Below are 26,353 nucleotides of genomic sequence, written 5' to 3'. Positions count from 1 at the left end.
AAGAAAATATCACAGGGTTTATATTTTAAGAAAGTCTACAATAGTGGCTGAATTTTTTTATGTGTGTGGGTATAACTCTTGACGTATGCTACTTGTTTGCCAGGTGACTGTGAATGCCATCTGAGGCTGATTTACACACAGTTGTGAGCTCCTATGTGTGTATTAGGAATTGAGCCCCAGTCCTTTGAAAGAGCAACCAAAAAAAATTATACCCACCAATTAAATTGAATTTGACCTACTGCTGAAATTGCCAACCTAGAACCAAATTCAATCTGAAAGACATTGTAATACAGTTTCATCTTTTGTTCTCTTTCAAAAATCTTTATACTACACTCAAGCCTTACAAATTGCAAGAAAGTGAGAAACTGTAAAGAGATAGGCTGTGACTATGACATAAAGGCTTTATCAAAAACAGCTTAGAAATCCCAAGACTCTGAGCTTGGTGGTGCATTCGTTTAATCTCAGCACTGTAGAGTCAGAAGCAGGTAGATCTCTGTGAGTTCAGCCTGGTCCACAGTGCAATTTCCAACACAGCGCGGGCTATACAGAGAAACCCCATCTCAAAAAAACAAAATAACAACAAAGAAGAAATTCCCTAGGACATGTAGAAATTCACTTTGAACTACTGAAGAAAAGTATTTGCTGGACACAAAATAATAAAATAACATAGCTTTCATTCACTGTGAATAGACTTTCATGGAGGGAAAGGAGACTCGTGGAACTGTCCCTCAGCCATGATGAAATTTTAATTACCCCAGTCTTACATGGTTACTTGTTCTTTGTGTTTTCTGAACAGTTATGAGTCTTTTCATTGCCAACTATCTATTGCAGGAGGAGACTTCTTTCACCAACATTGTGAATAGTAAAACTTGATAATTATAAACATGAATATTTAAGTGGCAGATTAACAGCATGATCATTAATAAACATAAATAGTTTCTGTCTTTGGACTTATACTTCAAAGCCTTGGTTTGTGACCATGGCATGAATTCCTCTCTTTGGATCAGGACCCAAGTCCAGAACAGGGATTGGTTGGTTATACCAATAAGCAATTCTGCCAATGTTGCACCAGTATATACACTTTGACCAGTAGGTTGGTATTTTAAGGATTCAGTGTTCATGAGTAAGACTATTAATATATTTTTTTTGCCAGTAACTTTCACATGTCCTCACAGTTCTATGAAAGGGAGCCAGTTGGGAGAAATTCCTGATAAGTTCAGGATTGTTCTCTCTTGATCTTGAAGCCAAAGTGTTTGGTGTTTTCAGCAACACCATGTACTTAGGGTGGCAAAACAAGACCACTGGCACCTGCTTTTATTGAGATGCCTCTTGAGCCTCGCTGACCAGTAATTTCTAGGCAGACAGCTAGTACTTGGTACAGAAAGTCTCATTTACTAGCCCTGGTGTCTGTAGCAGCATTATCCACCCATGTGGGAACTGCTGCTCAAAGTTTTAAAATTATATTTACTATTAACCTGTAAGGTAGTGAGATTTCATGAAGCTTCTTCATACATTCTTCCTTTTGGTTAGCTCTTGGACTCTTTTCCTTTTATTCTTCCCCCATCCCCGGTTAGATATTTATGTGGGAGACCAGAAAATTGGTACATTCCACCTTGACTATAGGTCAGAGAGTTAGGCCTATTCTTCCCTTTTAAGGTTATTGGCAAGAGGTTTGATCCAGGAAGTGGTTGCCTACAGGATGCTTGGCGTTAAGTATGGTCACTGCATGTCCTGCCTAAACAACAGAATACTTAACTCAGGATATAGTTACTTGATGCTTTAGGTATTTAAGAGAGAATTGTTCTGTCTGTTCTTTATATCTTGTTAAAACAGTCTTTAGCCTTCTCCCCACCCCCCGACCAACACATTGGATTAGAGTATATAAGCATATGGAAAATAAATTCAGGCATATTCAGTATTCACTAAATTACTCTTTCAACCCTACTCTGTTTCTCTGTCCTTTACTTTCATATCTCTGTTCCATCTGCCTAATATTTCTAATCCACATGCCTGTACCCTGGAACAGGCAAACCCCATCAAGGCTGGACCCTGACAGACAATACCCAATGTGGGGGCCCCAAAAAACTTTTAGCACACATTATCCAATGCCCCACTCATTTTTTATTTACTACTACTTCTAAGATTGTTATGTGCCATCTTAATTGTAACTTAAACACATATTCTAATAATGCCACTCAACATAGTCAAATATTCAAACACATGAGTCGATGGGGACCATTCCTATTAAAAACAACCACGCCCTTCTACTCTTCCTTCTGTATTCCTGTCCCATTTGAAGTTAAAGGTTTCACAAAAAATTCCCCATTATTTTATATTATATTGTTTGGAACTCAGTACTAAATACTGTTATTTAAACTTCAGGATCTATTTTACCTGTCGGGTTAAAAAAAATAGTTCAACTTCCCACGTCCTAAGGGAGCTGGGACTTTACAATAGCTGGCCTATCACCTCCTTAAACCATAGGAATTGTCTCATATACCTTTGATTCTCTAAAATATTAAGGTTCCTACCAACCCAAAGAATAAAGAAATCTGATTGGTTGGACTGAAAAGCTTACATTCTGTGTCCATTGACCATGATGGAACACGTAAGGAAAACCACTAATCTCTATGTCCTGGATGGGTATAAATTGTAACTAACTTGGCACAGATGTAGTGGTATTTGGAGTTAAATACTTACTAAATGAATGTTCAAGGATACAGTCAGCTCAAGAGTCTGTACTATTGGCTCTGGCCAGTCAAGTTTTGCTGCTCAATTCAATAAATATTTTGCTTTATGTGGACTCTTGTGCCTGTTTGCATTATTTCAGACTCTCAGACTGTTAAGGTTTAGATAAAACACTGTGGATCCCTCAGGGGTGTAGCAGCAGGCCAAGAGGGCCAGTGGGTCCCAGGCAGGGAGCCACATTGCAGGTGAAAGACCTCAGCAGGTCAACCAGAGCTGTGGTTGGTGACAGACAGAGATGGATAGGCACGCCATGAAGAGAAAGTGGGTATTAATTTAATGGGTTATGGAAGAGAAAGTAGGAAGAAGAGGAGAGGAAAGGAGCAGGGGTGGAGAAAAACAGAAAGAGAGAGAGAGAGAGAGAGAGAGAGAGAGAGAGAGAGAGAGAGAGAGAGAGGAGGAGGAGAAGAGATGAGAAGCTGCCTCTTCAAGAGAGAGACAGAAAGGAAGGAATTCAGGCTGAAAGTGGAAGGAAGATTTGCTTGCCTTGGCAGACATGGTAGGGAGTGGGTAGGGCTTGTCTCTTAAAGGGACAGGACAGACCATTACACAGACTCCAACAGTAATATGCTTCTATTATAGAACTATCCTTTCTTATTATTAAGTTGCAAAATGATATGTTCCCATGACTTCTTCATGACCATGTCATTGGAGCTGACCTTTCAGCATACTGTTACTTTCTTCTAACTACACTACTCACTTGAGCCATTCTGCCTACAGGATTCCCACTCTCTCATTTCATATCACCTTTGTTCTACTATCCATGCCATCTTCCTACATGCTTCACTACTGCTTCATTTCTGACTTCATGGCTTCTACATGTAGTCTTCCTTGAATGTTGGATACCATCTTTCACAAATATACCACTTACCAGGGTAGGGGCATGAGGATTAAAAAAAATAAATAAAGAGAAAGAATATATGAGTGAAAATAATAAAACAGAAACAACAGAGAGTACCAGAAAGTAGTTCCAGTGAATACTAAACTTACCTACATTTAATTTTCCATACACTTTTACCCCAATACAATATGGGGGAAAAGGCAAAAGACTGCTTTAACAAGACACAAAGGACAACTCAAACAGTTACTTTCCCCAATACTTGAGATATCAAGTCATTAATTATTGAGAAAACCATTCCATTGTTTAGTCAGTGAATCCACCATAGACCAAGTATTCTGAAGGCAGCCACTCCCTAGGTAAAACCTCGTAATTCAAAAGAAAGAGCAGAAGTATGCTTGAATTCTCTGACCTTTGGTCAGAGTGGAGAGGATACACCTCTATGGCCATCTTAATGTCCAAAACACCAAGTAACCACTCCCTAGATCAGGGTGTATAGCCACAGTTGTTGTCGGCAACTTTGAACAAGCTAAAATTCTGTGACCTTCAGACAAAGTGGAATAGGCTCATATTTTGGGCCTTCACACTTGAATGAGAACACAAGTTTGAAGCTAGCTCATACATTTTCATTTAACTATGTGTCAGGTAATGGATATTTATCTCAAACCCATTTCTTAGTTGCTGTCCATAAAGCAGCAATGAACATGATTGCCAAGTGCTCACTGGTAAAATGGCAAGTCGGTGCAGTTCATATCCAGGAGTGGATATTATGTATAAGTTTCCTCTGAGATTAAACCCTTCATTCTTGGAGGGAAGTCCTTAAAACACAGGATATTATGAGAGGTAAAGGAACAGGATGATCTAAGACAGTATAGTTCTCAATCATCCTAAAATATTCTGACCTTTTGGTAATATTCCTCATGTTGTGGTGACTTAACATATAAAAGTATTTTACTTTCGACCTCATAACTAATTTTACTACTGTTATTAATCATAATGTAAGTATCAGATATGACATATATCTGATAGGTGACCCCAAAGGGGTCCTGACACAAGAGTTGATTTTCACTCTTGTGAAATATGTTATCCTACAGAGAAGCTCCCAAACTCAGAAATAGACAAGTTAATAGTTTTAGGAAGTCACCAAAACTGAGGAGATTCACTAGTGCCCCCCTGTAGGGGACCGCAACCACATTCTCCACCACAAGATGGCTTTAGCACCCGGTTTCACCGCCAGGTGAACAAAGCACAGGTGCACAGTAACTTTCCACTGAGTCCCCGCCTACTCCCGAGGCATCATCTGGGATTATGAGCAGAGGACCAATCCAAGAGTGACACCTCCAAAGCAAGGACTGTTTCCTATATAAAGGATGGGTTCCTTCATATCTGGGTCCCCGGTCATGTTGGCTGATGCTCTCTCTCCCAAGGGGCATTAAAGCTATTTCTGCAGAAGGATCCTAGTGTTCCGCGTGGTTCTTGCTGGCGAGATGGTAGCGTGGGGCACCCTCCACCTCAAACATATATAATTATTAATTACTGCTGACACTTGGAGACAAGCTGAGTTGCATAGATGTTCAGATCAGCCATAGAGCAGACACCAGTCAAACTGCCTAAACCAGATAAGACAAGCTGCCTAGAGGAGGTAGTGAGTGTCTTGAGCTGCCTTCAGGCTGCACAGTGGTCCCCAGGTTTCCAGCTCCATCACCTTCACAGGGTGATGCAGCTGTCACTGAGTCCTTTGTGCTTCTGTAAGTCACCTGAATAAAATGCACTGGTTCACTTGACTTTAGAGATGACTCAGTAGTTAAAAGCACTGTCTTTTCTTTCAGAAGACTCATTTTAAATTTCCAGCACCCCTCACATGGGCACTCAATCTGTAACCTCTAGGGCATTCAATACTCTCCTCTGGCCACAGTGAGTACCAGGGACATCCAAGGAACACAAATGTACATGCACACAAAACACTCTGATTAACAAAATAAACACAAACCTCATTAGTTCACCAAGTTAGACTTTGTCGGTTCCCAGCTTTGGTTTGTCGTTGTTTTCTTATCTGCCATAAGTAGCTGTATGTTGTTGATTCCACAGAAAGTGTCACGCATCTGTGCTTTGTATCACACTGTAGTTTTCTTTCATTTATTCATTTATTAGGGGACCATCTAGACTGATTTCAAAAGTTGATTTCTAGTTCTCACACACAAAAAAAACAGTGTTTGACCTCCTTTTCTCACATGTATGCCAACATTAGTTATCAATCTATTCCTGATGATTGACATTGTAACTGGGGCACCATGGATAGTTTAAAAAGTCTTAGTCTGCATTTCCTTGATAGGTATATAACTTGCTTGTTTGTTTCTTTTGGTTCTAGTTTGGGTTTTTTGTTGTATGTTCATCTGTTTTCTTTCCTTTACATTTTTAATTTTGAATATTTTTATATTATTAGAACATTCCTCCTCTCACGTTCCTACAGACAAATCTTCTCATATAGTTTAAAATCATGGTGTCTTTCTCATTAAGTATTATTGCACACATATATGTCTATGTCTACACATATATAGTTCTAAATAACCTATTCAATACATAAATTACTTGTATAATTTGACCATTTGGTATTGAACAGCCTGTTGATGTGCTCTTTCCTGCAGAAGAATATTTCTCCTGCTCCCAGCATCCCCCAGTTGCTTGTAGTTTTCTGTATAGGGTTGAGGCATTGTGGTCTTTTCCCCATCCACTTTGACTTGTCCATTGTTCTTGTCTTTGTCCAGCTTATGTTGGGAGGTCATGTTGCTAAGATTTTATAGACAAAGCTTCTGGCATTGTTGGGTGTGATGGTTATTATTGGTTGTCAACTTGACTACATCTGGAATGAATTACAATCCAAAATGGAGGGCACACTGGTGATAATAATTTTGCTTGTATTGAAGGGACTGAATCCACTTCTAGCCTGGAACTTTGAGATAGCAAGACAAATGCCATTAATCTACATCTTGAGACTGGAGGACATGCACCTTTGATTAGAATAGATAAATTGGAAAATGCACCTTTAATCTGGGCCACACTTTCTGCTGAAAGCCTATATAAGGACCTGGAAATAGGAATCATTTTGCTGATTGCCTATTTGTTGTCGCATTTTCTTGATAGCACATTCATTCCTTCACTGGCATTGGAGCCTATTTCTTTTGGATTCTAGCATATATTGAAGACCAGCCAAGACATCCAGTCTTTTGGACTAAGCAAAAACTGAAATTTTGGACTTTCTGTTATATCCAGTCATTGTTGGATTTGCTGGACAGTCTGTAAGTCATTCAATAAATCTCTAGTGTATATATATATATATATATATATATATATATATATATATATATATGTTCTATAAGTTCTGATACTCTAGAAACTCTGACTAGTACACTAGGAGACACAATCTCACAATAAACTCCCTGGTACTCTGCCTTTTTAAATCTTTCCACCCCCCTCTTCAAAAAACAATGTTCAATCCATAGAAAGAGGAATGTTTCACAGATGTATCCAATGGGCCTGGACTCTAAAACTCTGCATTTTGATTAGTTGTGGATTTTTGCAGTGGAACCCTTTGAAAAGAGGTATTTCCTTGATGAGCGGTAAAGACTAAACTTTTCTGTGAGTACAAGGAAAAATATTTAGTTGTTTGTTAGATGATGGTTTAGTAAAGTGGTGGTAGTTTGTTATCCTCCAAGATTCATGTCTTCACCAGCATTAGTAGGTAGTTAGAGTTCCAATACCAGTTATGATGTCCAAACTTTTGTTAAGAGGGTCTTAAGTTCAATGAAAGAGATGTTGCTTTCCACCAAGATATGCATGCCACTACTACATTCTTATGTCTATTGTGCCAGAATGACAGTTGATGTGGTTCATAAGTTCACATGGTACTTCTGGTATCATGAAATCTTTTCTCAGGGAACAATTTACATTATTTGAGACAATATCACTGTGTACATCCACCTGTTTGATACTCACTATGTAATACTGACTGGCCTTGAACTCGATTCCCTTTGCCCGTGCCTCCTAAGTACTGTTTAAACAGCTTGCCTAACCTTGCCCAACTCTATGTTTTTCATTATCTGTCCTTTTTGTTTGTTTGTATTTTGGAGACAACATTTTGCTGTGTTGTCTTTGCTGACCTGGAACTCAGTCTGTAGACGAGGCTGGTCTTGAATTCATAGAGATCAGCCTGCCTCTGCTTCCTGAGTGCTGGGATTAAAGGTGTGTGTCACTATGACCTGTCCTGTTATCATGTCTTGACAATTATCCAAGGTAACTGTACAGTCTACTTGACAGAAATGTGAGATCAACTGGATCTCTTGTTTACTGAATTTAAAGACTTCTGTTACACTAAATTGGAAACTCTAATTGAAATAGATGAATATAACATACCAGGTGAATATAACCTACCCAAATTTAAACAACATGAAATAAATAAGCTAAACAGAACTACAAGTAGTATTAAATTTAAGCTGGCATAAAATACCACCTTTAAAACAACCCCATGACTAGATTGACAGGATTCTATCAGAACTTCAGAGAAAAACTAACAGCAAAGCTGCTACTCAAAAATACTTCTTGACACAAGAAAGGAAGGCTTCTTTACTCTAAGTACTAATTGATATTATACCAGATAATGGGCTGAGCATGGTAGCACAGGCCACATTGTAGAGGCAAAGGTAGGTGGATCTCAGTGAGTTCAAGGACAGCCTGGTCTTCAATGTGAGTTCCAGACAAGCCAGGGATATTATACAGAGAAACCCTATCTTGAAAAAACAATAAATAAATAGATAAACAAACAAATAAATGAATAAAACCACTAGATAATGATACAACCAAAAGCAATCTATAGACTGATACATTCATTTTTTTAAAAAATTCTGAGCTTGGAATGGTGGCAAATGTCTTTAATCCCAGCACTCTTAATGAAGAGACTGGCTGATCTCTGGAACTTCAAGGCCAGCCTAGTTTACTCTAAAAAACAAGCTAGTTTTACTTTCAGTTTATTTACATGATGGATTACATTCATAGATTTTCATATGTTGAACCAGCCCTGCATCACTGGGATGAAGCCTACTTAATCATAATGGATAATTTTTTTGTTGTGTTCTTGGATTCGGTTTGCCAGTATTTTATTGAGAATTTTTGCATCAATGTTCATGAGTGAGATTGGTCTATAATTCTCTTTCTTGGTTGAGTCTTTGTGTGGTTTTGGTATCAGGGTAACTGTAGCTTCATAAAAGGAGTTTGGCGATGACTCTTCCGCTTCCATTTTGTGAAACATATTAAAGAGTATAGGTACTAGCTTTTCTTGAAGGGTTGGCAAGAGACTTGACTCTAGAGGGGTTCCCAGGTGTCCAAGGAGATGTCCCCAGCTAGGTCCTTGGGCAGCAGAGGAGAGGGTGCCTGAACTGGCCTTGTCCCATAGCCACACTGATGAATATCTTGCATATCACCATAGAACCTTCATCTGGCGATAGATGGAGCTAGAGACAGAGACCCACATTGGAGCACTGGACTGAGCTCCCAAGGTCCAGATGAAGAACAGATGGAGGGAGAACATGAGCAAGGAAGTCAGAACTGCAAGGGGTGTGTCCACCCACTGAGACAGTGGGACTGATCTAATGGGAGCTCACCAAGGCCAGCTGGACTAGGACTGAACGAGTATATGATCAGACCAGACTCTCTTAATGTGGCTGACAATGAGGGTTGACTGAGAAGCTAATGATAATAGCACTGGGTTTTGATTCTACTGCATGTACTGGCTTTTTGGGAGCCTAGTCTCTTTGGATGCACACCTTCCTAGACGTGGATGGAGTGGGGAGGGCCTTGGACTTCCCACAGGGCAGGGCACCCCTGACTTCTCTTAGGACTGAAGAGGGAGGGGGAAGTGGGGAGTAGGAGGGAAATGGGAGGAGAGGAGGAGGTGGAAAATTTTAATAAATAAATAAATAAATAAAATTTTTTAAAAAGCTAGTTTTAGGAATGCCAGGGTTACACAGAGAAACCTTGTTGCAAAAAACAAAACAGAAATCTATTATTAGCTATTTCACACTCACACACCTATGTATGTATATACACACATTTTGTGTGTGTTTGTGCATGTACCCTTCAAATAGTGCCCACTCTCGCTCATACTCTCCATTATCCTGGTCTACAATTCTAACAAATTTCTCTGTTATGTTCCTCTCTATTCATTTTCCTTTGGGATCTTCGGAGATTAACCAGGCTTATGTGTGAGACTGTGTGTTTGAAGCTATGTGTTGGAGTCTGCCGTGTTCAGCAGAGTACTACAGCTAACAGCAGTGAATCTTTTCCTACAATCCACCCAGAGCCAACATTTGAGACTTAGAGAATGGAACCCTGTAAGACTTTCCCTTTCCTAGACTGATGGTGGTCTAGTGTGAGGTCAAAGCATGTAAGTACAGTTGCTGTTGGTTACTGATTACAACAGCTGTATGGAGTCTAAAGAACGGCATGTCTTAGCCCTTCCTCCTCTTTCCCTTATTTCCTGTCCTCCTCCTTTTCTTCAGTATTCCCAAAGCCATAGGTGGATGGTGTAACTGATGTTTTCAGGGCTGGTACCACATACCATATTTATTTTCTGAATCTAGGACAGCCAATAGTCTCTGCATTCAACATTGCATAAAAATTCTATATTTTATCTAAAAAGCACCTTTAACATGAGTCACAAAAGAACTTGTTTCTGAGTTAGAAAAAAATGGTAAGACCACCATCTAGTGGTGAGAGCAGTACATCACAAGATGAATCCAGTGTTGGATTGTTAGCAATGGACAGTGATTTCTTTTCAAAATCTAAGTTCCTGTAATGTCTCTCCCCAAGGACCAGTTGCAGTATTTGGTTTTGGCTTGTCACATTTCTGTAGGAGATGGAAAGCTGGCATCTAAATTTAGCCTGTTATCATTTGGTGTCCATATTGGGTTTCACGGTTTGAGTTGATGTGGATGACTGACCAGGTCTCTTCCTCTTCATGTGGTAGCCTTTATCCGACCAGCTAGACAGCTTTACACTTAACTATAAATTCTCCAGGTTTCCAGAGGACCTAGCTGGTCATTTCCAGTCTTTCCATGGAGGATAACTTCCTAGTGCTGACTTAAGGTCAGATCACCAACTTGTTATGGCCAACATTCAACTGAAACTTAGGAGAGGCACACCAAGCAAGATAAACCAGAATATCAATCATAACCAACTGATGAACCCAGCTATATGGAGAGAGTACAAGAGAATCACTGAAAAAAAGGATGAGGGAAACTATTAAACAACCCTCTACAAATATAGAAAGCAAATGGGAGGAAATCAAGGAGTTATACAGGAGACTTCAAAAGAGATAATGCTTGGTTATGAAAAAAGGGCAACACCAGTAGAATGGCTTACTGCAGAGATGACCAACCTGGCAGAAGAAAGAAGGACCCTAAAGAGCAAACAAAAAGGAAATCTGCAGGTAGCAAAACACCACAACTATCTGTTCAGGAAGATCAAAAGAAGATCAAAGAAGGATAAAACTGGACTCCGTATTATAACACATCTTCTCTATGAAACTATCAGACTGATAACTGCCAGATATGCTCCTAAGATTCGGGTGATTAAAGATGGGCAAGATCATTTGTTAACAGAACCAGGGGAAGTAAAGCAAAGATGGAGACAATACCTCAACACCCTGTACAATGACCCTAATGCTGTCAATGAAAAACGCTTCGGAAACAACTTGAACCACCAGAGATGATGAAGAAATATTAAATATTGACAGGAGAGAGATAGAGGAAGCTATCAAGGGAGCAAAATGCAAGAAGGCACCAGGAGTGGGTGGCACTGAGGAGGAGCTGGCAGCCACTACAATAGACTCAGGGGCCGAGGCGCTTCTCAGACTCTTCAGGGAGATATGGGAACACAAAGTGATTCCCACAGAATGGAAACACTAGGTCATAATTCCCATATACAAGAAGAAGGACAAGCTGGACTGCTCCAATTACAGGGGCATTGGTTTGTTGTGCCATAGCAGCAAGACCTTCTCCTCCATTATCATACAAAGGATCAAGGGCAGAACAGAGGAAATCTCAGCAAGAGGCCCAGTGCGGATTCAGATCTAACAGGAAGGAGCAAATTGATCAGATTTTCACTTTGAGACAACTGGCAGAAAAATAAGAGTAACTTAGAAAAGACTTATATGTGTGTTACATCGACTTCAGGAAGGCATTTGATATCATTTGGAGGAATGGACTTTGGGAAATAATGAGGTTCTACAGGTACCCAGAGAAAATCATAATACTAGAAAATGACTACAACAATACCTTTGCAACAGTCAAAGCCTGTGAAGAACTAAATGATTAGTTTAAGAAAATCATAGTAAAGTTGCAGGGATGTGTCCTCTCACCGCTATTCTTTAATATATTCCTGGAATTAATAATAGCAAGAGCCCTGGAGGATGAAGACATAGGCATGCAGATAGGTGGTGTGCAAATCAATAACTTGCATTTCGCTGACAATACCACACTACTTGCTGAAAGTCCAAATGAGCTGCAGGCCACGGTAAATAGAGTGGTGGAATTCAGTGAAAACTTGGTATGAATGCAAACACAGAGAAGACTGGGATACAGCACATGGGAAGGGATTTTAACATTTTAATCAAGAATCAGAACCGCAAGCTAACAGTCAACTTTGTCTGTCTGGAAGGAAATCTTAGTTCAAAGGAGGAAGGAACTATTTTAGATGTCAGGAGGCAGATGGGGATAGTGAGGGCTGCATTCCAGGCACTAGTAAAAGTTTGATCTGCAAGAGACATTACAACAACAACAAAATTACAAGTATATGAGACACTTGTCTTAAGCTGCCTTCTTTACAACTGCAAAACCTGGACAATGAAACACTCTACTCAGAGCAGTGGCTAAATGTATTTGGGAAGGCATGTCTCCGGAGGATTCTAGGCATCATATGAAGAGACAGGATGCACAAGGATGACATTAAGAAACATCTCCCATCTACAGAAGAAAGTAAACTACAGGGTACAGCAACGGCTTGAGATACTTCAGCCATGTTATGGGAATGATCGATGGCAGATACCCGAAGATGGTACTGCTTGGAGGAGTGCTCGGGATAAGAAGAAGAGGAAGGCCCTTAAAAAACGCTGAATAGACATAGTAAAGGAAGAGTGTGGAACCTTGGGTGTGAATCTAGGATTGTGCAGGATAGGAAGAACTGGAGAACGGTCATAAACGGAACGGGCATTGCCGGGTCATGAATGATGAATGACGATGATGATGATGATTTGGTGTAAGTATGTAGCCTGAGAGGCTGGTAATCAAGTGCAGGTTAGACTTACTGTCTTTTAACAGAAGGATTCTGATCTCACTGTGGGAGTCAGATAGCTGGGTGCAGCGTCCTCCTAGATCCAGGTCTGGTCTAGGCTGGCAGCAAACATGAGGGGAGGCTGTGCAGAGCGGGTCCTGGGCTGCCTGACAGCTGGAGCTGTGTGGAAGGCAGCCTGAGACTCAGGGAAGAGACGATTCAGTGGGGCGGGGAACACTCAACCAGAAACAGCAGTTGGGAGGGTGTAGGAGTTCCTGTGCCTGTAGTAGTGCGGGTAGGAGGAAACGGAGGGGATGGAGAAGTGGGAGGAGTTTAGAGGAGTGACGTACAAAAAATCGGAAGTAGACTGAAGCGGAAAAGCTGGAAGTGATTTGTGCCAATACCTTTGGTTGCTCGGGAACCAGCGCGTTGGCAATCCCGTTGTGCAGACCTGGGTGCGGAGGAGTCGGCGGGAGTCGCGGGGACGCGAAAACTCCCCAGAGCCGCAGTCGCCGCGAGGCGGCCTGGGGCAGTCAGCAGTCAGCAGCGCAGTGGCGGGAACCGCAGCCCGGCGGCCCTGGAACCTTCCAGGTCAGAGGAGCTGCGGGGCTGGGACGCGGGAGGGAAGGGACCAGGGGTGCGAGTAGTTTCCCTGCTGTTCATAAGGCTCTGAAGTTCTGCTGTGAATATCTTACCCTCCTCTGTAAACTTTAGATCACATGAACTCTAACAGTCCCGCTTTTTTTCATTTATCTTCTAATTGTCAAAATAGTCTCATAAAAAACTACTACAGTATTTGAATTTATGTATTGAGCTTTTCAAATTTACATTCATCTACGCCAAATTTCTTGTTAAACCTCTTCGCTATTCAAGAGAATGGCACACAGAACTAGGGATCGAACTCCCAGAAAAATCTTATGTATTAGTCATGAAATGAACGCTTGCAAATGTAATTAAATCAGAAATTGTAATTTTTACGAGTTCCATGGGTATGGTTGTAAACATTAGCATTTAAAAGCAAACCTTTTATCTGCCACTAAATTTTCATCTGACACTTTGTGATGTAAATAGATTATTTTAAAAAGTGACTTTGACAGACTGGGTGACACACACATTTAATCCCACCACTGGGGAGGCAGAGGCAAGTGGATCACATTGAGTTTGAGGCCAGCCTGGTTTATCTAATGAGTTAGGTGTCAGCCAGAGCTTAATGCTGATACACAGCCTTTAAAAATATAGAAAAAAAATGTGGCCAGGCAGTGATGGCTCATACCTTTAATTCCAGCACTCAGGAGGCAGAGGCTGGTGGATCTTTGTAGGCCAGCCCGGTCTACAAAAAAGAAAGGAAGGAAGGAAGGAAAGAAAGAAAGAAAATAAATGTGTATTTTTGTGCTGAGTTCTTAATGTACAACTTAGAGCCTAAAAAAACACAATATACTTTTTTATTATATTAAATCACAGTATTTTCACAGTAAGAAAAGGTGTTATAAGCCACATGGTAGTGGTGGCACCCTCTTTCAATCCCAGCACTTGGGAGTCAGAGGTAGATGGAGCTGGGAGTTTCTTCCCACCCTAGTCTACTGAGCAAGTTAAAGGGTAGCTGGATCTACACAGAGAAGCCCTGTCTTAGGGGGGAAGAAAAGGAAAAAGCAATGAAAATGTATTATAGTATAGAATAATAAAGAAAGCATCTTTTGAATAATTACAATAACTCATCTACATCAGAAAAAAATGTCTAGAGGAATCTTTTGTCTTAGTCAAAGGGAAGCACTCTGTCCATGAACACATGATGAAGCTGTTATTTTTTGATTCCTGTGTTTACTGTGTTTGAGTCCAGAATTCATTGTGTTGCTCTGTCTGGCCCAAACTCACCAAGTAGACCAAGCTGGCCTGGAAAACACAGAGTTCCATCCTCCTCCATTTCCCTAGTGCTAAGATTAAAGGTGTTCACTGAAACAACTGTTCAAACTGTTGTTTTTTTATTTTGTGGTCTGTTGACAGCCAGTGGTGTGACTGTGAACTTCTCCCTGGAGGAGAGGCAGTGCCTGGACCCTGCTCTGGGGGCTTTGTGCAGAGACTGGATGTTGCAGAATTGTAGCAGTCTGATTTCTGTGGGCGAGAATTGTTTGCATGCTGTCTCCCTTGCTCCTCCTCAGAGTGTCTTTCTCTTGCTCGGAAAGCGGGTGTGCCTTTGAGAGGTGTGAGACTTTCATCGTCTTGGGTTGAAAGACCCTCAGGACCCCCCTCAGAACCCGCAGCTGGCCTGCTCCCGTGAGAACATCCTCTTTGCTTGAAAGACCTTCAGGACCTCCAGCCGGCAGTTCCCATGAGAACATCCTGTTTGCTTGAAAGACTCTCAGGAACCCCTCAGGACCTGCAGCTGACCTGCTCTCATGAGAACATCCCGTTTGCTTAGGAGAACAGGATATCTGTGGTCGGCACATGTGCCAAACTTAGAATGTCAGCAGTTCACAAAAGGAATAGTCTGTCCCCTTGAGTAATCTAACGAAAACCAGGTGGGGACGGTCAGAGACAGAATGGAACATCTGGGAAATGGAATGAACAAACAACTTTGTCCATTGTCACTGCCTGTTTAAAATAACCAATGATCTTTATGCTCTGAAAACTGTCATTACGTAATCAATTTTGCCTATAACAGCTTGCTGGAATTTTGACCCTGCCTGACAGTTGGGAAAACACTTCTAGATTCCTCTCTTCATCTACTGAGCACAGTAGATGTGTTAGAAATTCAGGTACTTCCTGAAGAATCTCTTTCTCATGTGCAGGGTTAACTGATCACCCAGACCTGCTCACCTGTTAAGAACAAAGAGGCCAGTAAGGTGAAGAGGGATGAGACAGTAGCTAAGAATCGAGGTATTTGGAAGAACTGGTAAATGGGTGCCTGTTAGTATTCAGATGTACTGGCCTGCACTTGGTGTCCTGACAAGATAGGTCTGCAGCTGCAGCCGCTAAGAGCACCTCCTATGCACGTGCACTATGTTCCCTTTAAAAAGGTGGGCCTTGCCCACCTCCTATCACTTTCTCTTTCTCACTCTCTTTCACTCTCTCTTTCTTTCTCTCTGCCCCTTTATTTTTTTCTCTCTCTCTTTCTCTCTGTCTCTCTCCCTCTCTCATTCTTTCTCTTCCTCCACTCTAATCCCCAGGGACCAGTCTCTGCCCCTTTCTCTTTCCCCCTCTCTGCCCCTTGTCTCACTTCTTCCAGTAAACCTCCTATGTGAGCACCATTGTATGGTGTTCCTCCTTCCCACTGATTTTTAAATCTATTGTAATTACTGCAAGGGACTCAAGTGAATGTGTGAGTGGGACATGAGATCAGTGTGCCACATTCTGTGTCACTAGAAATGATTCTGGAGACGTCCACTGAGAAGGATCTCAGGATCGTCCTATTATAGGTACAGGAACTGGTTCTACAGAAGAATTGAAAATGGAGCCAGGTAAAATTTTATTTGAGTGTGCATGTGAGTGATGCTGTCCTTTTCATTGATGTCACTAGTCATGTCTTCATAACAATATTAATTGGTTTTCATTTCTGACTTTCATGTTTTACAAAATAATCAAAATTAGTACCTGTAGGTTTACTTATTATTTTCAGAATCTTTTGGTATTCTATTACATTCTCTACATTTAGTGTTAATGCCTCTGCCTGCTGAGTGCTGGGATTCAAGGTGTACACCACCACTGCCCACCTCATTTCCATCAATTTTAAGGTAGAGTTTTTCTAGATGAAACAATATGATTGACAGTGATTTTCTCCCCAAGCTTCAAATGTTGTTCCCTGCTCTCCTGAATTTGGGATTATTGACTAGACACCTGGTCATATTTTGTTTCTTGGGTCTTTCCAAGTGATTTGACATTTTCTTTAACCACTCTCAGTGTTAATTTTTACTTTTTCTTTTTTCCTCCTTATATGAAAGGCCAACAAGCCATGTATATTCATTGTTCCTAAAAGAGAAACTCAAAGAAGAGAAGCAAAAAGAAATGGTTGATTCTCCAGTAAGCAGGCCCCAGGTCAGTGGTCATGTTCCCCTTTCTTTTGTAGAAACGTTATAGTTTGAGACATTGGAAGCCTTTAAATTCTACTTCTAATTATTTCTTTTAGCTTTATTATGAAAAATGTTACAAACAAACAAGCAGACAAAAAAAAAATTTCACACTGAAATTAACCAGACCCAAAGAGTATGCAGTTCAGTGTATGATGTGGGATTCCCCTTTGTATGCTGTGAAAACCATTGGTTAATAAAGGTTTGGGCCTATAGCAGAGCTATAGGGAAACAGCTAGGAGGGGAAAACTAAAAGAAATGTTGGGAAAAAGAAAGGCGGAGTCAGAGAAGCCATGGAGCTGCTGCTGGAGACAGACATGCTGAAACTTTGCTGGTAGGCCATGACCTTGTGGTGATGCACAGATTAATAGAAATGAGTTAAATTAAGATGTAAAAGTTAGCCAATAAGAAGCTAGAGCTAACGGGCCATGCAGTGATTTAAATAATCTAGTTTCTGTGTGATTATTTCAGGGCTAAGCAGCCAGGAACCAACAAGCGGCCCCCCTCCAACAATGTATTTTTATCAGTTACAGTAGTCATTGGGATCAGAAGCTCTGCAGCCTCACAGGGAACTTTATATTTTCATTGTAGAATATATTTTTGTGAACTTGTGCACCATGAAAAGGAAAGAAAAACTGTGACAGAATTAGAACTAGAAAAGAAATTAGCTTTATATCCTTTTTTATAACTTGTGTTTATTACCTGCATTCAGTCCTAAGTCAACCCTGATATTTAATGTTTCTTGTTCTCTTTTTCCATGTTCTACTGTGCCCACATGTATGTATGTCATATATACATATTATTGGCTAGATTTTGCATATGAGGAAAAATGTGGTTTCTTCCTTCTAACACTATATAACCTCATTTAATATAACATATTTTGAGTCCATCCATTTTTCTGCAAATTTTCATTGCATGTTTTTCTTCAACTCAATTGTATTCCATTTTATATGTATACTATTTTCAGTATCCATTTGTTGATATACATTAGGTTGATTCGATTTCTTTCCTATGGCGAATACAGTAGGAGTAAACATTGGGTATAAATATCTCTAGATTGCAATGTGGAGTTCTCTAGTTATGTTCCCAGGAGTGACATTGCTGGATCATACATTTGTTTTATCCTCAATTTCTTCAGTCATTTGTAAATTGATTCCCACAATGGCTGTATTAATTTACATTTTACTATATACACCAAAGTTTTATGAGGGTTCTTTTCTCTGGGATGAGACAAGATTTCAAAGTAGTTTTAGTTTTGTGTTTTCATGGAGGCATTTTTGGGATCCTGAACAGTTTTTGCAATATTTATTAACTATTTGTTTATTTGTCTTTCAAAGTGTCTTTTCAGTTCATTTTCCCATTTGTTTGGCAGTTTTATTTCCATGTATAGATTCTCTCCTACTCTGCAGGTGTCTGTGTGCTCTGCTGACTATTTCTGCTGATTTTTTTTTCATGGTGTCCCATCTGTTGATACTTAGGTCAGTTCCTATGCTGTTGCTGTTCTTTCTAATCAATATGTCCTTGCCTATCCCAATGTCCTCATGGATTTTCCCTATGTTTTCTAAGTATCTGTGTTTCTGGTTTTAAATGTTGCCCGAGGTTTCTGTTCTGCCTAGTCCCGCAGCTGTGCAGTCCCAAAGAAATACACAAAAATCTACATTAATAATAAACTAGTTGGCCTATTAGCTCAGGCTTCTTAGTAACTCTTTCTTACATCTTAAATTAGCCCATAATTCTTGTCTGTGTTAGCCACATGGCTTGGTACCTTTTATCAGCAAGGCATTCTCATTTTGCTTCCTTTGCATGTGGATTCCTCTGGGTGGACTGCAGACTGACTCTTTTCTTTTCCCAGAATTCTCCTTTTCTCATTGTCCCTCCTATACTTCCTGCCTGGCTTCTGGCCAATCAGCATTTTATTAAAATAATACAAGTGACAGCATAAAAGACCATTGTCCCACAGCATTTAAATATGGCTTTTGATCCATTTTCTATGGATTTTTGTACAAATAAAAGATAAGAAACTAATTTCATTCTCCTGCTTGGAAACAGAGGCTGTGCTTTTGTTTCCCAGCCACCCAGTCCTAAAATAATCAAACAGAAGCTTAATATTAATTGCAAACTGTTTGACCTATTGCTCAGACTTACTGCTAATTAGCTCCTACTTTCAAATTAATCCATTTCTATTAATCTATGTATTGTGACGTGACTCATGGCTTTACCTGTGGTCTTGTACATCTTGCTCTTCCAGCAGCTCACTGGCATCTCTCCACTCTGCACTATTCCTCCAAGTCCAGTTTGATGTTTCTTTATCCTGGCTTGTCATAGTCCAAAACAGCATTATTATCAAGCAGTGAGTACAACACACACTCACAGGGTACAAAAGGACCATCCCACAGCACCTCCTGGATCCAGTTTTGCCTACACCATTTGGTGAAAAGGCCATATTATTCTAATCTATACTTTTGCCTCCTTTGTTAAATATTAAGTGGGCATACCTTTATGGTATTCTTTCTGGGTCCTTTCTTGTCTCGTTTTAGTACTATACCATTCTCTCCTTTTGACTACAACTATACACTATAATTCAGTAATTCTACATCTCCTGTAGCACTTTTCTCAATTCTACTCTTCCCCAATTATTTAAGGGTAAATATCCCACATGGACTTATGATATTTAATTTTTAAAATATTTTCACTCTAATATATGAACAAAAATTATGTTGAAGCCCAATGCTATAGAAGATGGACTACATTTTTATAAATAATTGTGTGAGGCCTCCTGTGGCATGTAGGCTTCATTGGTGGGGTCTGTCACATTTCCTGAGTTCTGGTTATAAAAAGCAGATATTGAATCACAGGAATAGTTCTCACAACATCTTAGCAATGTGTGGAATTAAAAGAGACATATCTTGGATTTTAGTGCTCTATAATATTTGGTTCCTATTACGTACGTGTGTGTGTGTGTGTGTGTATTTGGTTTTTTTTTTTTTGAGACAGGGTTTCTCTGTGTAACCCTGGCTATCCTGGAATTCAGTCTATAGACCACGCTGACCTTCAGCTCAACAGAAATCTACCGGCCTCTGTGTGCCACCACCACACAGCTACCCCTTTTCTCTTTAATGTAATGGCATTAGACCTAGACTTTACACATACAAATTTAACATGTTAGAATACAATCATGTAAGGCCAAAGAATTCATAAAATTGATTCAGTGTCATTATTTTACCATGATCTACAGGTATAGCATTTAAAGCACATTCCTCATCATCATTTTCTTTCTGAGACTTCGATGCTGTGATCCTATAGGACATAAACACAGCATTCATACCAGATATAATTGTGTCTAGACGTTAAATGTTCACTGTTAGTGTATATTACGTGTGAGACTATTGTGTCATCCTGATTTCAGGAACTTAGAACATTCATTATAGAGTGTGACTCTATCAGAAATCATCGCTTTGACTAATTCTCTTCACTCATCTACATTTCTAATTTCCTCAAGTCTCAGGAAATGCACTCTTCCTGGAATAACATAATTAAACAACTTTTCATTTCAGGGTCTGTTAACTTTCAGGGATGTGACTGTAGACATCTCCCAGGAGGAGTGGGAATGCCTAGACTTTGCTCAGAGGGCTTTGTACCTTGATGTGATGTTGGAGAATTATAGCAACCTCGTCTTTGTGGGTGAGAACATTTTGCTTATAGAATTCTTAGCTCATCCTTTGTATGTACTTACTTCATAGATTGTAAACTCTGGTATGCTGTCTTGGACACAACAAGAGACTAGGCTAAGTTTGGTAGTAGGAAAGAACTTTTTCATGGAATTTGACTTTTCTTTCCATTTACCATGTTAGAGATGTTGTTTACCTTTCGTTTTGGTTCCAAAATGCATTCAGAAACTCAGTAGCATATAATATTTCCATATATATCTTAAAGTTCCAAATCCATCATTGTACATGACATGGTTCTGTGAGAGAGAAAAAAAAATAGGTGATCTGAAAATTCTCTCTAAATATGCAGAAGATTCTGGAGGAAATAGCAATGGGAAATCATTTCTAGATTCTTCTACTTTATGTACTTTTCATGTACTGAGCACAGTACTATATTAGACTTTTATATTCTTTCTAAAAATTCTAACATGGATCATGGGCTACCTTGCAGGGCAAATGAAATTCCCCTGGAATGTGGAGAGAAGAGAGTAGCCACAACCAGGGTGGGCTAGTGAATGAACAGGACAACAGTAATGGCTTCCAGTGAAAGAGAAAGCAAGAGCTGAGAATGTTTTTGTGATATTCAATTTCACTTGAAATCATTCCTGATCATTTAACTTAGTGTTGTATCCTAGTCCCAGGATGCATTCTGCCTGTTGTAACTATTAGGAGTTGTGTCCTACTGTGTCTGAATTATGGTAGCTTGATAATAGTACAAAATGCAATTTTATTTGACCAAGCTGACATCAGATTGAAATAATCTTATAATTTCTAAGTCTAATATGAGTCCATGAATTAAGATTATTTTATAATTGCCTTCCTTACTGTGTGTTTTCATTTACATCTTACATTTTCTTCCCAGTGGAGAACAGACAGACACCCTTCTGGGCAATAATATCGGGAGTCAATGTACCAAGTAGACTTGGAATAACCCTACCAGAAAAGTTAAGAAACACAGCAGTGTGTGGAGATAGATAGCAGTGTCTAAGTGTGCTTAGACAGTAGAGGATAGAAATAAGCAATAACTGCCCATGACAGCCCTGCATTAAATGAGCTACAGCCTCTGATGCCTGCTAGAATACTGTCTTTGCATCCATTACTTTTGAAGAATCTAATGTGTTTTTCTAGAGAAAGAAATAAACCCTGTGATACTTTTAAGTAAGGCTTTAGTCTTCTGACCAGTCTGCATTGTCAATCACTTAGTAAGTATAAATACTGTGATTGGTCTAAACTCCTTCATCAATTTCGGAGAAAAAAATTATTTAAAAATAGAGACGTGCTTACTAAACATAATCAATAAGTGAGTCTCTCCCAAAGTCAATTACTGATTTCCTCAATCATGATCCATCTTATGAGGTTAGACATTTTCAATACAGATGAGAAATCTATTATTAATTACAGACCCTTGAAGGCTGTCAGGTTGTTTTGTGAGAATATGTTCAATTACTGTGAAAGAAAAAAATATCTAAGTAGTTGCTGGTTGACTTATCTGAACAGAGAACTTAGACAGTCGTTTATTAAATTATTAGTCTTTCATCAAGCCCTACTAATCTGAACTGTACTCATTTTCAGAGAACTATTGCATATGTGATCTTGTCCATCAACATGAGAAGACTGAAAAGGATTCTTGTCAGTGTAATGACCTTGGCAAAATGCTTCATGACCTCTCTACATGTGCACTTTATAGAACAAGTGAAACTACAGAAAACGCTAATAACTACACATGCAGTAATCACAGGGATGCCTCCGTTGACTCATCAAACCTAGACAGACATGAAAGCATGCACACTGGAGAAGACCCTTGTAAATCTAAAGACTGTGAGAAATCTTTAAATTTGTGTCCCAGCATTACTCAAGATCAGAGCGTCTACAATGCAGAGAAAGAGCACAGGCAGGGAGAATGTGATGACTATTATGACTCAACATATAGCCATTTACAACAAACTATCTACATTGGAGAGAAACCATACCAGTGTGGGAAATGTGGGAAATGCTTCAGTACTGCCTCAAGCCTCAGTGGACATCAGAGAATACATACTGGAGAGCAACTTTTCAAATGTGGAGAATGTGGTATGTCCTTTAACCACCATACAACTCTTAGAAAACATCAGAGAGTCCACACTGGAGAGAGACCTTATAGTTGTAAGGAATGTGACAAGTCTTTTTCTAGGTTCTCATATTTTATAGCACATCAAACAATTCATACTGAAGAGAAACCCTACAAATGTGGAGAATGTGGCAAATCCTTTATCCACCATTCAAATCTTAGAATACATCAGAGAGTCCATACTGGAGAGAGACCTTATAGTTGTAAAGAATGTGACAAATCTTTTACTACATGCTCGGACCTCAGAAAACATCAGAAAATTCATACTGGAGAGAGACCTTACAGTTGTACAGAATGTGACAAATCCTTTTTGAGGTGTTCCCACCTCAGAGCACATCAGAAGATTCATACTGAAGAGAAACCCTACAGATGTGGAGAATGTGGCAAATCCTTTATCCACCATTCAAATCTTAGAATACATCAGAGAGTCCATACTGGAGAGAGACCTTATAGTTGTAAAGAATGTGACAAATCTTTTACTACATGCTCAGACCTTAGAAAACATCAGAAAATTCACACTGGAGAGAGACCTTACAGTTGTACAGAATGTGACAAATCCTTTATGAGGTGTTCCCACCTGAAAGCACATCAGAAGATTCATACTGAAGAGAAACCCTACAAATGTGGAGAATGTGGAAAAACCTTTATCCACCATTCATTTCTTAGAATACATCAGAGAGTCCATACTGGAGAGAGACCTTATAGTTGTAAAGAATGTGACAAATCTTTTACTACATGCTGGGTCCTCAAAAATCATCAAAAAATTCATTCTGGAGAGAGACTTTACAGTTGTAAGGAATGTGACAAATCTTTTATCAGGGCTTCCTACCTCAGAGCACATCAGAAAATTCATACTGGAGAGAAACCCTACAAATGTAAAGACTGTGACTTGTCCTATATTCATCTTTCAAGTCTTAGAAGACATCAGGGAGTTCATACTTGAGAGAAAAATACCATTCGCATAATGTAACATAGTATTTTTTTGTATTTTCTGTTTATAAATCCCAACAGTATATATAATATGCTATGGGATGTAGAAGGAGCAGCGGGCTGCGTTCCCGCCTGGCTCCCACACGGCTAGCTTAGCCCCAGAAATAACACACAAATTGTATTCATTTAAACACTGCCTGGCCCATTAGTTTCAGCCTCTTATTGGCTAATTCTCACATCTTGCTTTAACCCATATTTAGTAATCTGTGTAGCACCACGAGGTGGTGGCTTACCTAGAAGATTCTAACCTGTGTCCATCTCGGAGAGGAGAGCTATGGCGTCTGCCTCACTTCCCTTCTTCCCAGCATTCTGTTCTGTCTACTCCACCCACCTATGTTCGAACCTATCAGGCCAAGCAGTTTCTTTATTAGTTAACCAATGAAAGCAACACATAGAAAGAAGACCCACCTACATCAATGGGATAATTTTTTGTATACTGTGCAGATGTGTCTTTGCCAAAGCGCCTTCTTTTTGGTTTGATAAAGAGCTGACTGGCCAATGGCTAGGTAGGAGAGAATAGGTGAAACTTCTCAGGAAAGTGAGGAACTTGGGATGAATCTGGTGTGGCAGCAGATGCCAAAAAGACATGGGAGGAATCTAACATACAAAATGGAGGAGAAGTAATCTTGGCAAAACACAGGTTATGGAACATGTTACTTTAAGGTATAAGAACTAGTTGGGAACAAGCCTAAGTGAAAGGCCAAGCTTTCATAATTAATAATAACAATTTTTGTTATTATCTGGGGGCTGTTGTTATAAAGAAAGTCTGTCCAGAAAGACAAACTACAATAATAGAAACATAAAGAAAAGAAACTTAGAAAAACCTGTAATGAAGTTTTAAATATTCAAAGAAATTACAAAGTTTATATTTTAAAAAAAATCTGCAATAGAAATTGTGAAGGTTTTTTTTCATGTGTATAGGTGCTTTGCCCAATGTGTAAAGAGTTGCTTTGCAAGCCTTTCTACGTGCTTGCCACACGTAGAAAATTGCCTTTCTAATTGCTTGCCTGGAAATGCCAGAAAAGGGCATTTTGTAACCCAACCCAAGACTGGAGTTACAGACAGTTATGGGCTACTATATTTGTGGTAGGAGTTGAACCCCAGCCCTCTGGAAGGGCAACCAGTGCCACTAAACCTTGACTCCAGCCCCTGCAAAATACAGTAATAAAATCATTTCTCTTAGCTGGGTGGTGTTGACACAAAACTTAATCCTGGCATTCAGAAGGCAGAGGCAGGTGGATACCTGTGAGTTTGAGTCCAGCCTAGTGAACACAATTAGTTCCAAGACAGCCAAGGCTATTAAATAGTGAAATCTTTTCTCAAAAAAACAGACAAACAAACAAAAAAATTTCTGCATTCAGGAACTCATAATAAAGACACTATGTGGTGCACTCCTTTAATCCCAACATTTAAGAGGCAGAGACAAGAAGATCTCTATGAGTCTGAGGCTATCCTGGTCTTCATAGTGAGATCCAGGGCTGCCAGAAGTACATAGACCCTGTCTTGAACTAATTAAATTAAATCATAGTAAGAAAAAAAAATCTAATAACTTTAAAAGTGTGATAAAAACCTCTAATTGTACAGTATACCATAAAATTCCTAATTCTGAGAAAACATAGAAAGGTATACCATATATAATCCTCATATCTTCTGTTCATTGAAAATTATTCCCACCTAATAAATTGAATTTGATAATTCCTTTACCCAGTGCTGACACTGCCAACATAAAAGGAAATTAAACCTGAAAGACAATGCTCTAAGTCTCATCTTTTGTTCACTTTTGATAATCTTTATACTAGGCTGAAACATTACAACTAACAAGAAAGTGAGAAACTATAAAGAGATAGGCTGTGACTGTGATATCACAGGCTTACCATAAACACTTTAGAAATCCTCAAGGGCTCAGGCCCTGATGGTATATCCCTTTAATCTCGGCACTGTGGAGCAGAAGCAGATGGATCTTTGTGAGTTCAGCTTGGTCCACAGTACAAATTCCAAGACAGCCAGGGCTACACAGAGAAACACCATCTCAAAAAGCAAAACAACAACAAAAAAGAAATCCCTGAGGGCCTGAAGAAATTCATTTTGAACTACTGAAGAAAAGTATTTGCTCCACACAAGTCAATAAAATGATAGTGCTTTCATTAACTGCTAGTAGGTCCTCATGGAGGTAAAGGGGACTCATAGGACCCTCTCAGCCATGAGGAAACAGCAATTGCCCCAGAGTCTATGCATTACCCACTACCTACTGCAGGAGGAGACTACTTTCACTAAGGTTGAGAGTAGTGCAAAGTGGTAATTTTAAACATGAATATTTAGATGACAGATTAACAACACCATCAGTAATGAAACATCAGTAGTTTCTGTCCTTGGAACTATAACTTCAAAGCCTTGGTTTGTGATCATGGCATGATTTCCTCTTTATGCAGCAGGACTCAAATCCAATCAAGAGACAGGTTGGTTATGCCAGTAAGGAGTTCTGACAGTGTTGCACCAGGATACAAATTTTGCCCAGTAGGTTAGTATTATATGATGCAGCGTCCATGGTTAAGTAGACTGTTAACATGTTTTCTGCCAGCAGCCC

General features: G+C 39.6%; 1 protein-coding gene across 3 annotated transcripts; it reads left to right on the top strand.

The window, feature by feature from the left end:
• The first annotated feature begins 13,256 nt into the window (after positions 1-13,256).
• On the top strand, positions 13,257-25,523 carry LOC148123490 (uncharacterized). 3 transcript variants are annotated; one of them, XM_087910300.1, is made up of 5 exons: positions 13,257-13,495; positions 16,840-16,933; positions 20,537-20,646; positions 21,124-21,175; positions 22,245-25,523. In XM_087910300.1, exons 4-5 carry the CDS (start codon positions 21,145-21,147, stop codon positions 23,720-23,722), a joined length of 1,509 nt encoding a protein of 502 aa, XP_087766426.1. In that variant the 5' UTR covers positions 13,257-13,495; positions 16,840-16,933; positions 20,537-20,646; positions 21,124-21,144; the 3' UTR covers positions 23,723-25,523. The 3 variants fall into 3 exon arrangements, with proteins under 3 accessions (XP_087766426.1, XP_087766425.1, XP_087766427.1); XM_087910299.1 differs by lacking the exon at positions 21,124-21,175 and having other exon boundaries at positions 13,258-13,495; positions 20,520-20,646; XM_087910301.1 differs by lacking the exons at positions 13,257-13,495; positions 16,840-16,933 and having other exon boundaries at positions 20,525-20,646.
• The last annotated feature ends 830 nt before the right edge of the window (positions 25,524-26,353 follow it).

Source organism: Myodes glareolus, chromosome 1 (genome assembly GCF_982192425.1).
Source record: "Myodes glareolus chromosome 1, mMyoGla1.1, whole genome shotgun sequence".
Classification (NCBI taxonomy): Eukaryota; Metazoa; Chordata; class Mammalia; order Rodentia; family Cricetidae; genus Myodes; species Myodes glareolus.
The sequence above is the reverse complement of the archived record's forward strand: the minus strand, read 5'-3'. Positions and strand labels throughout refer to the sequence as shown.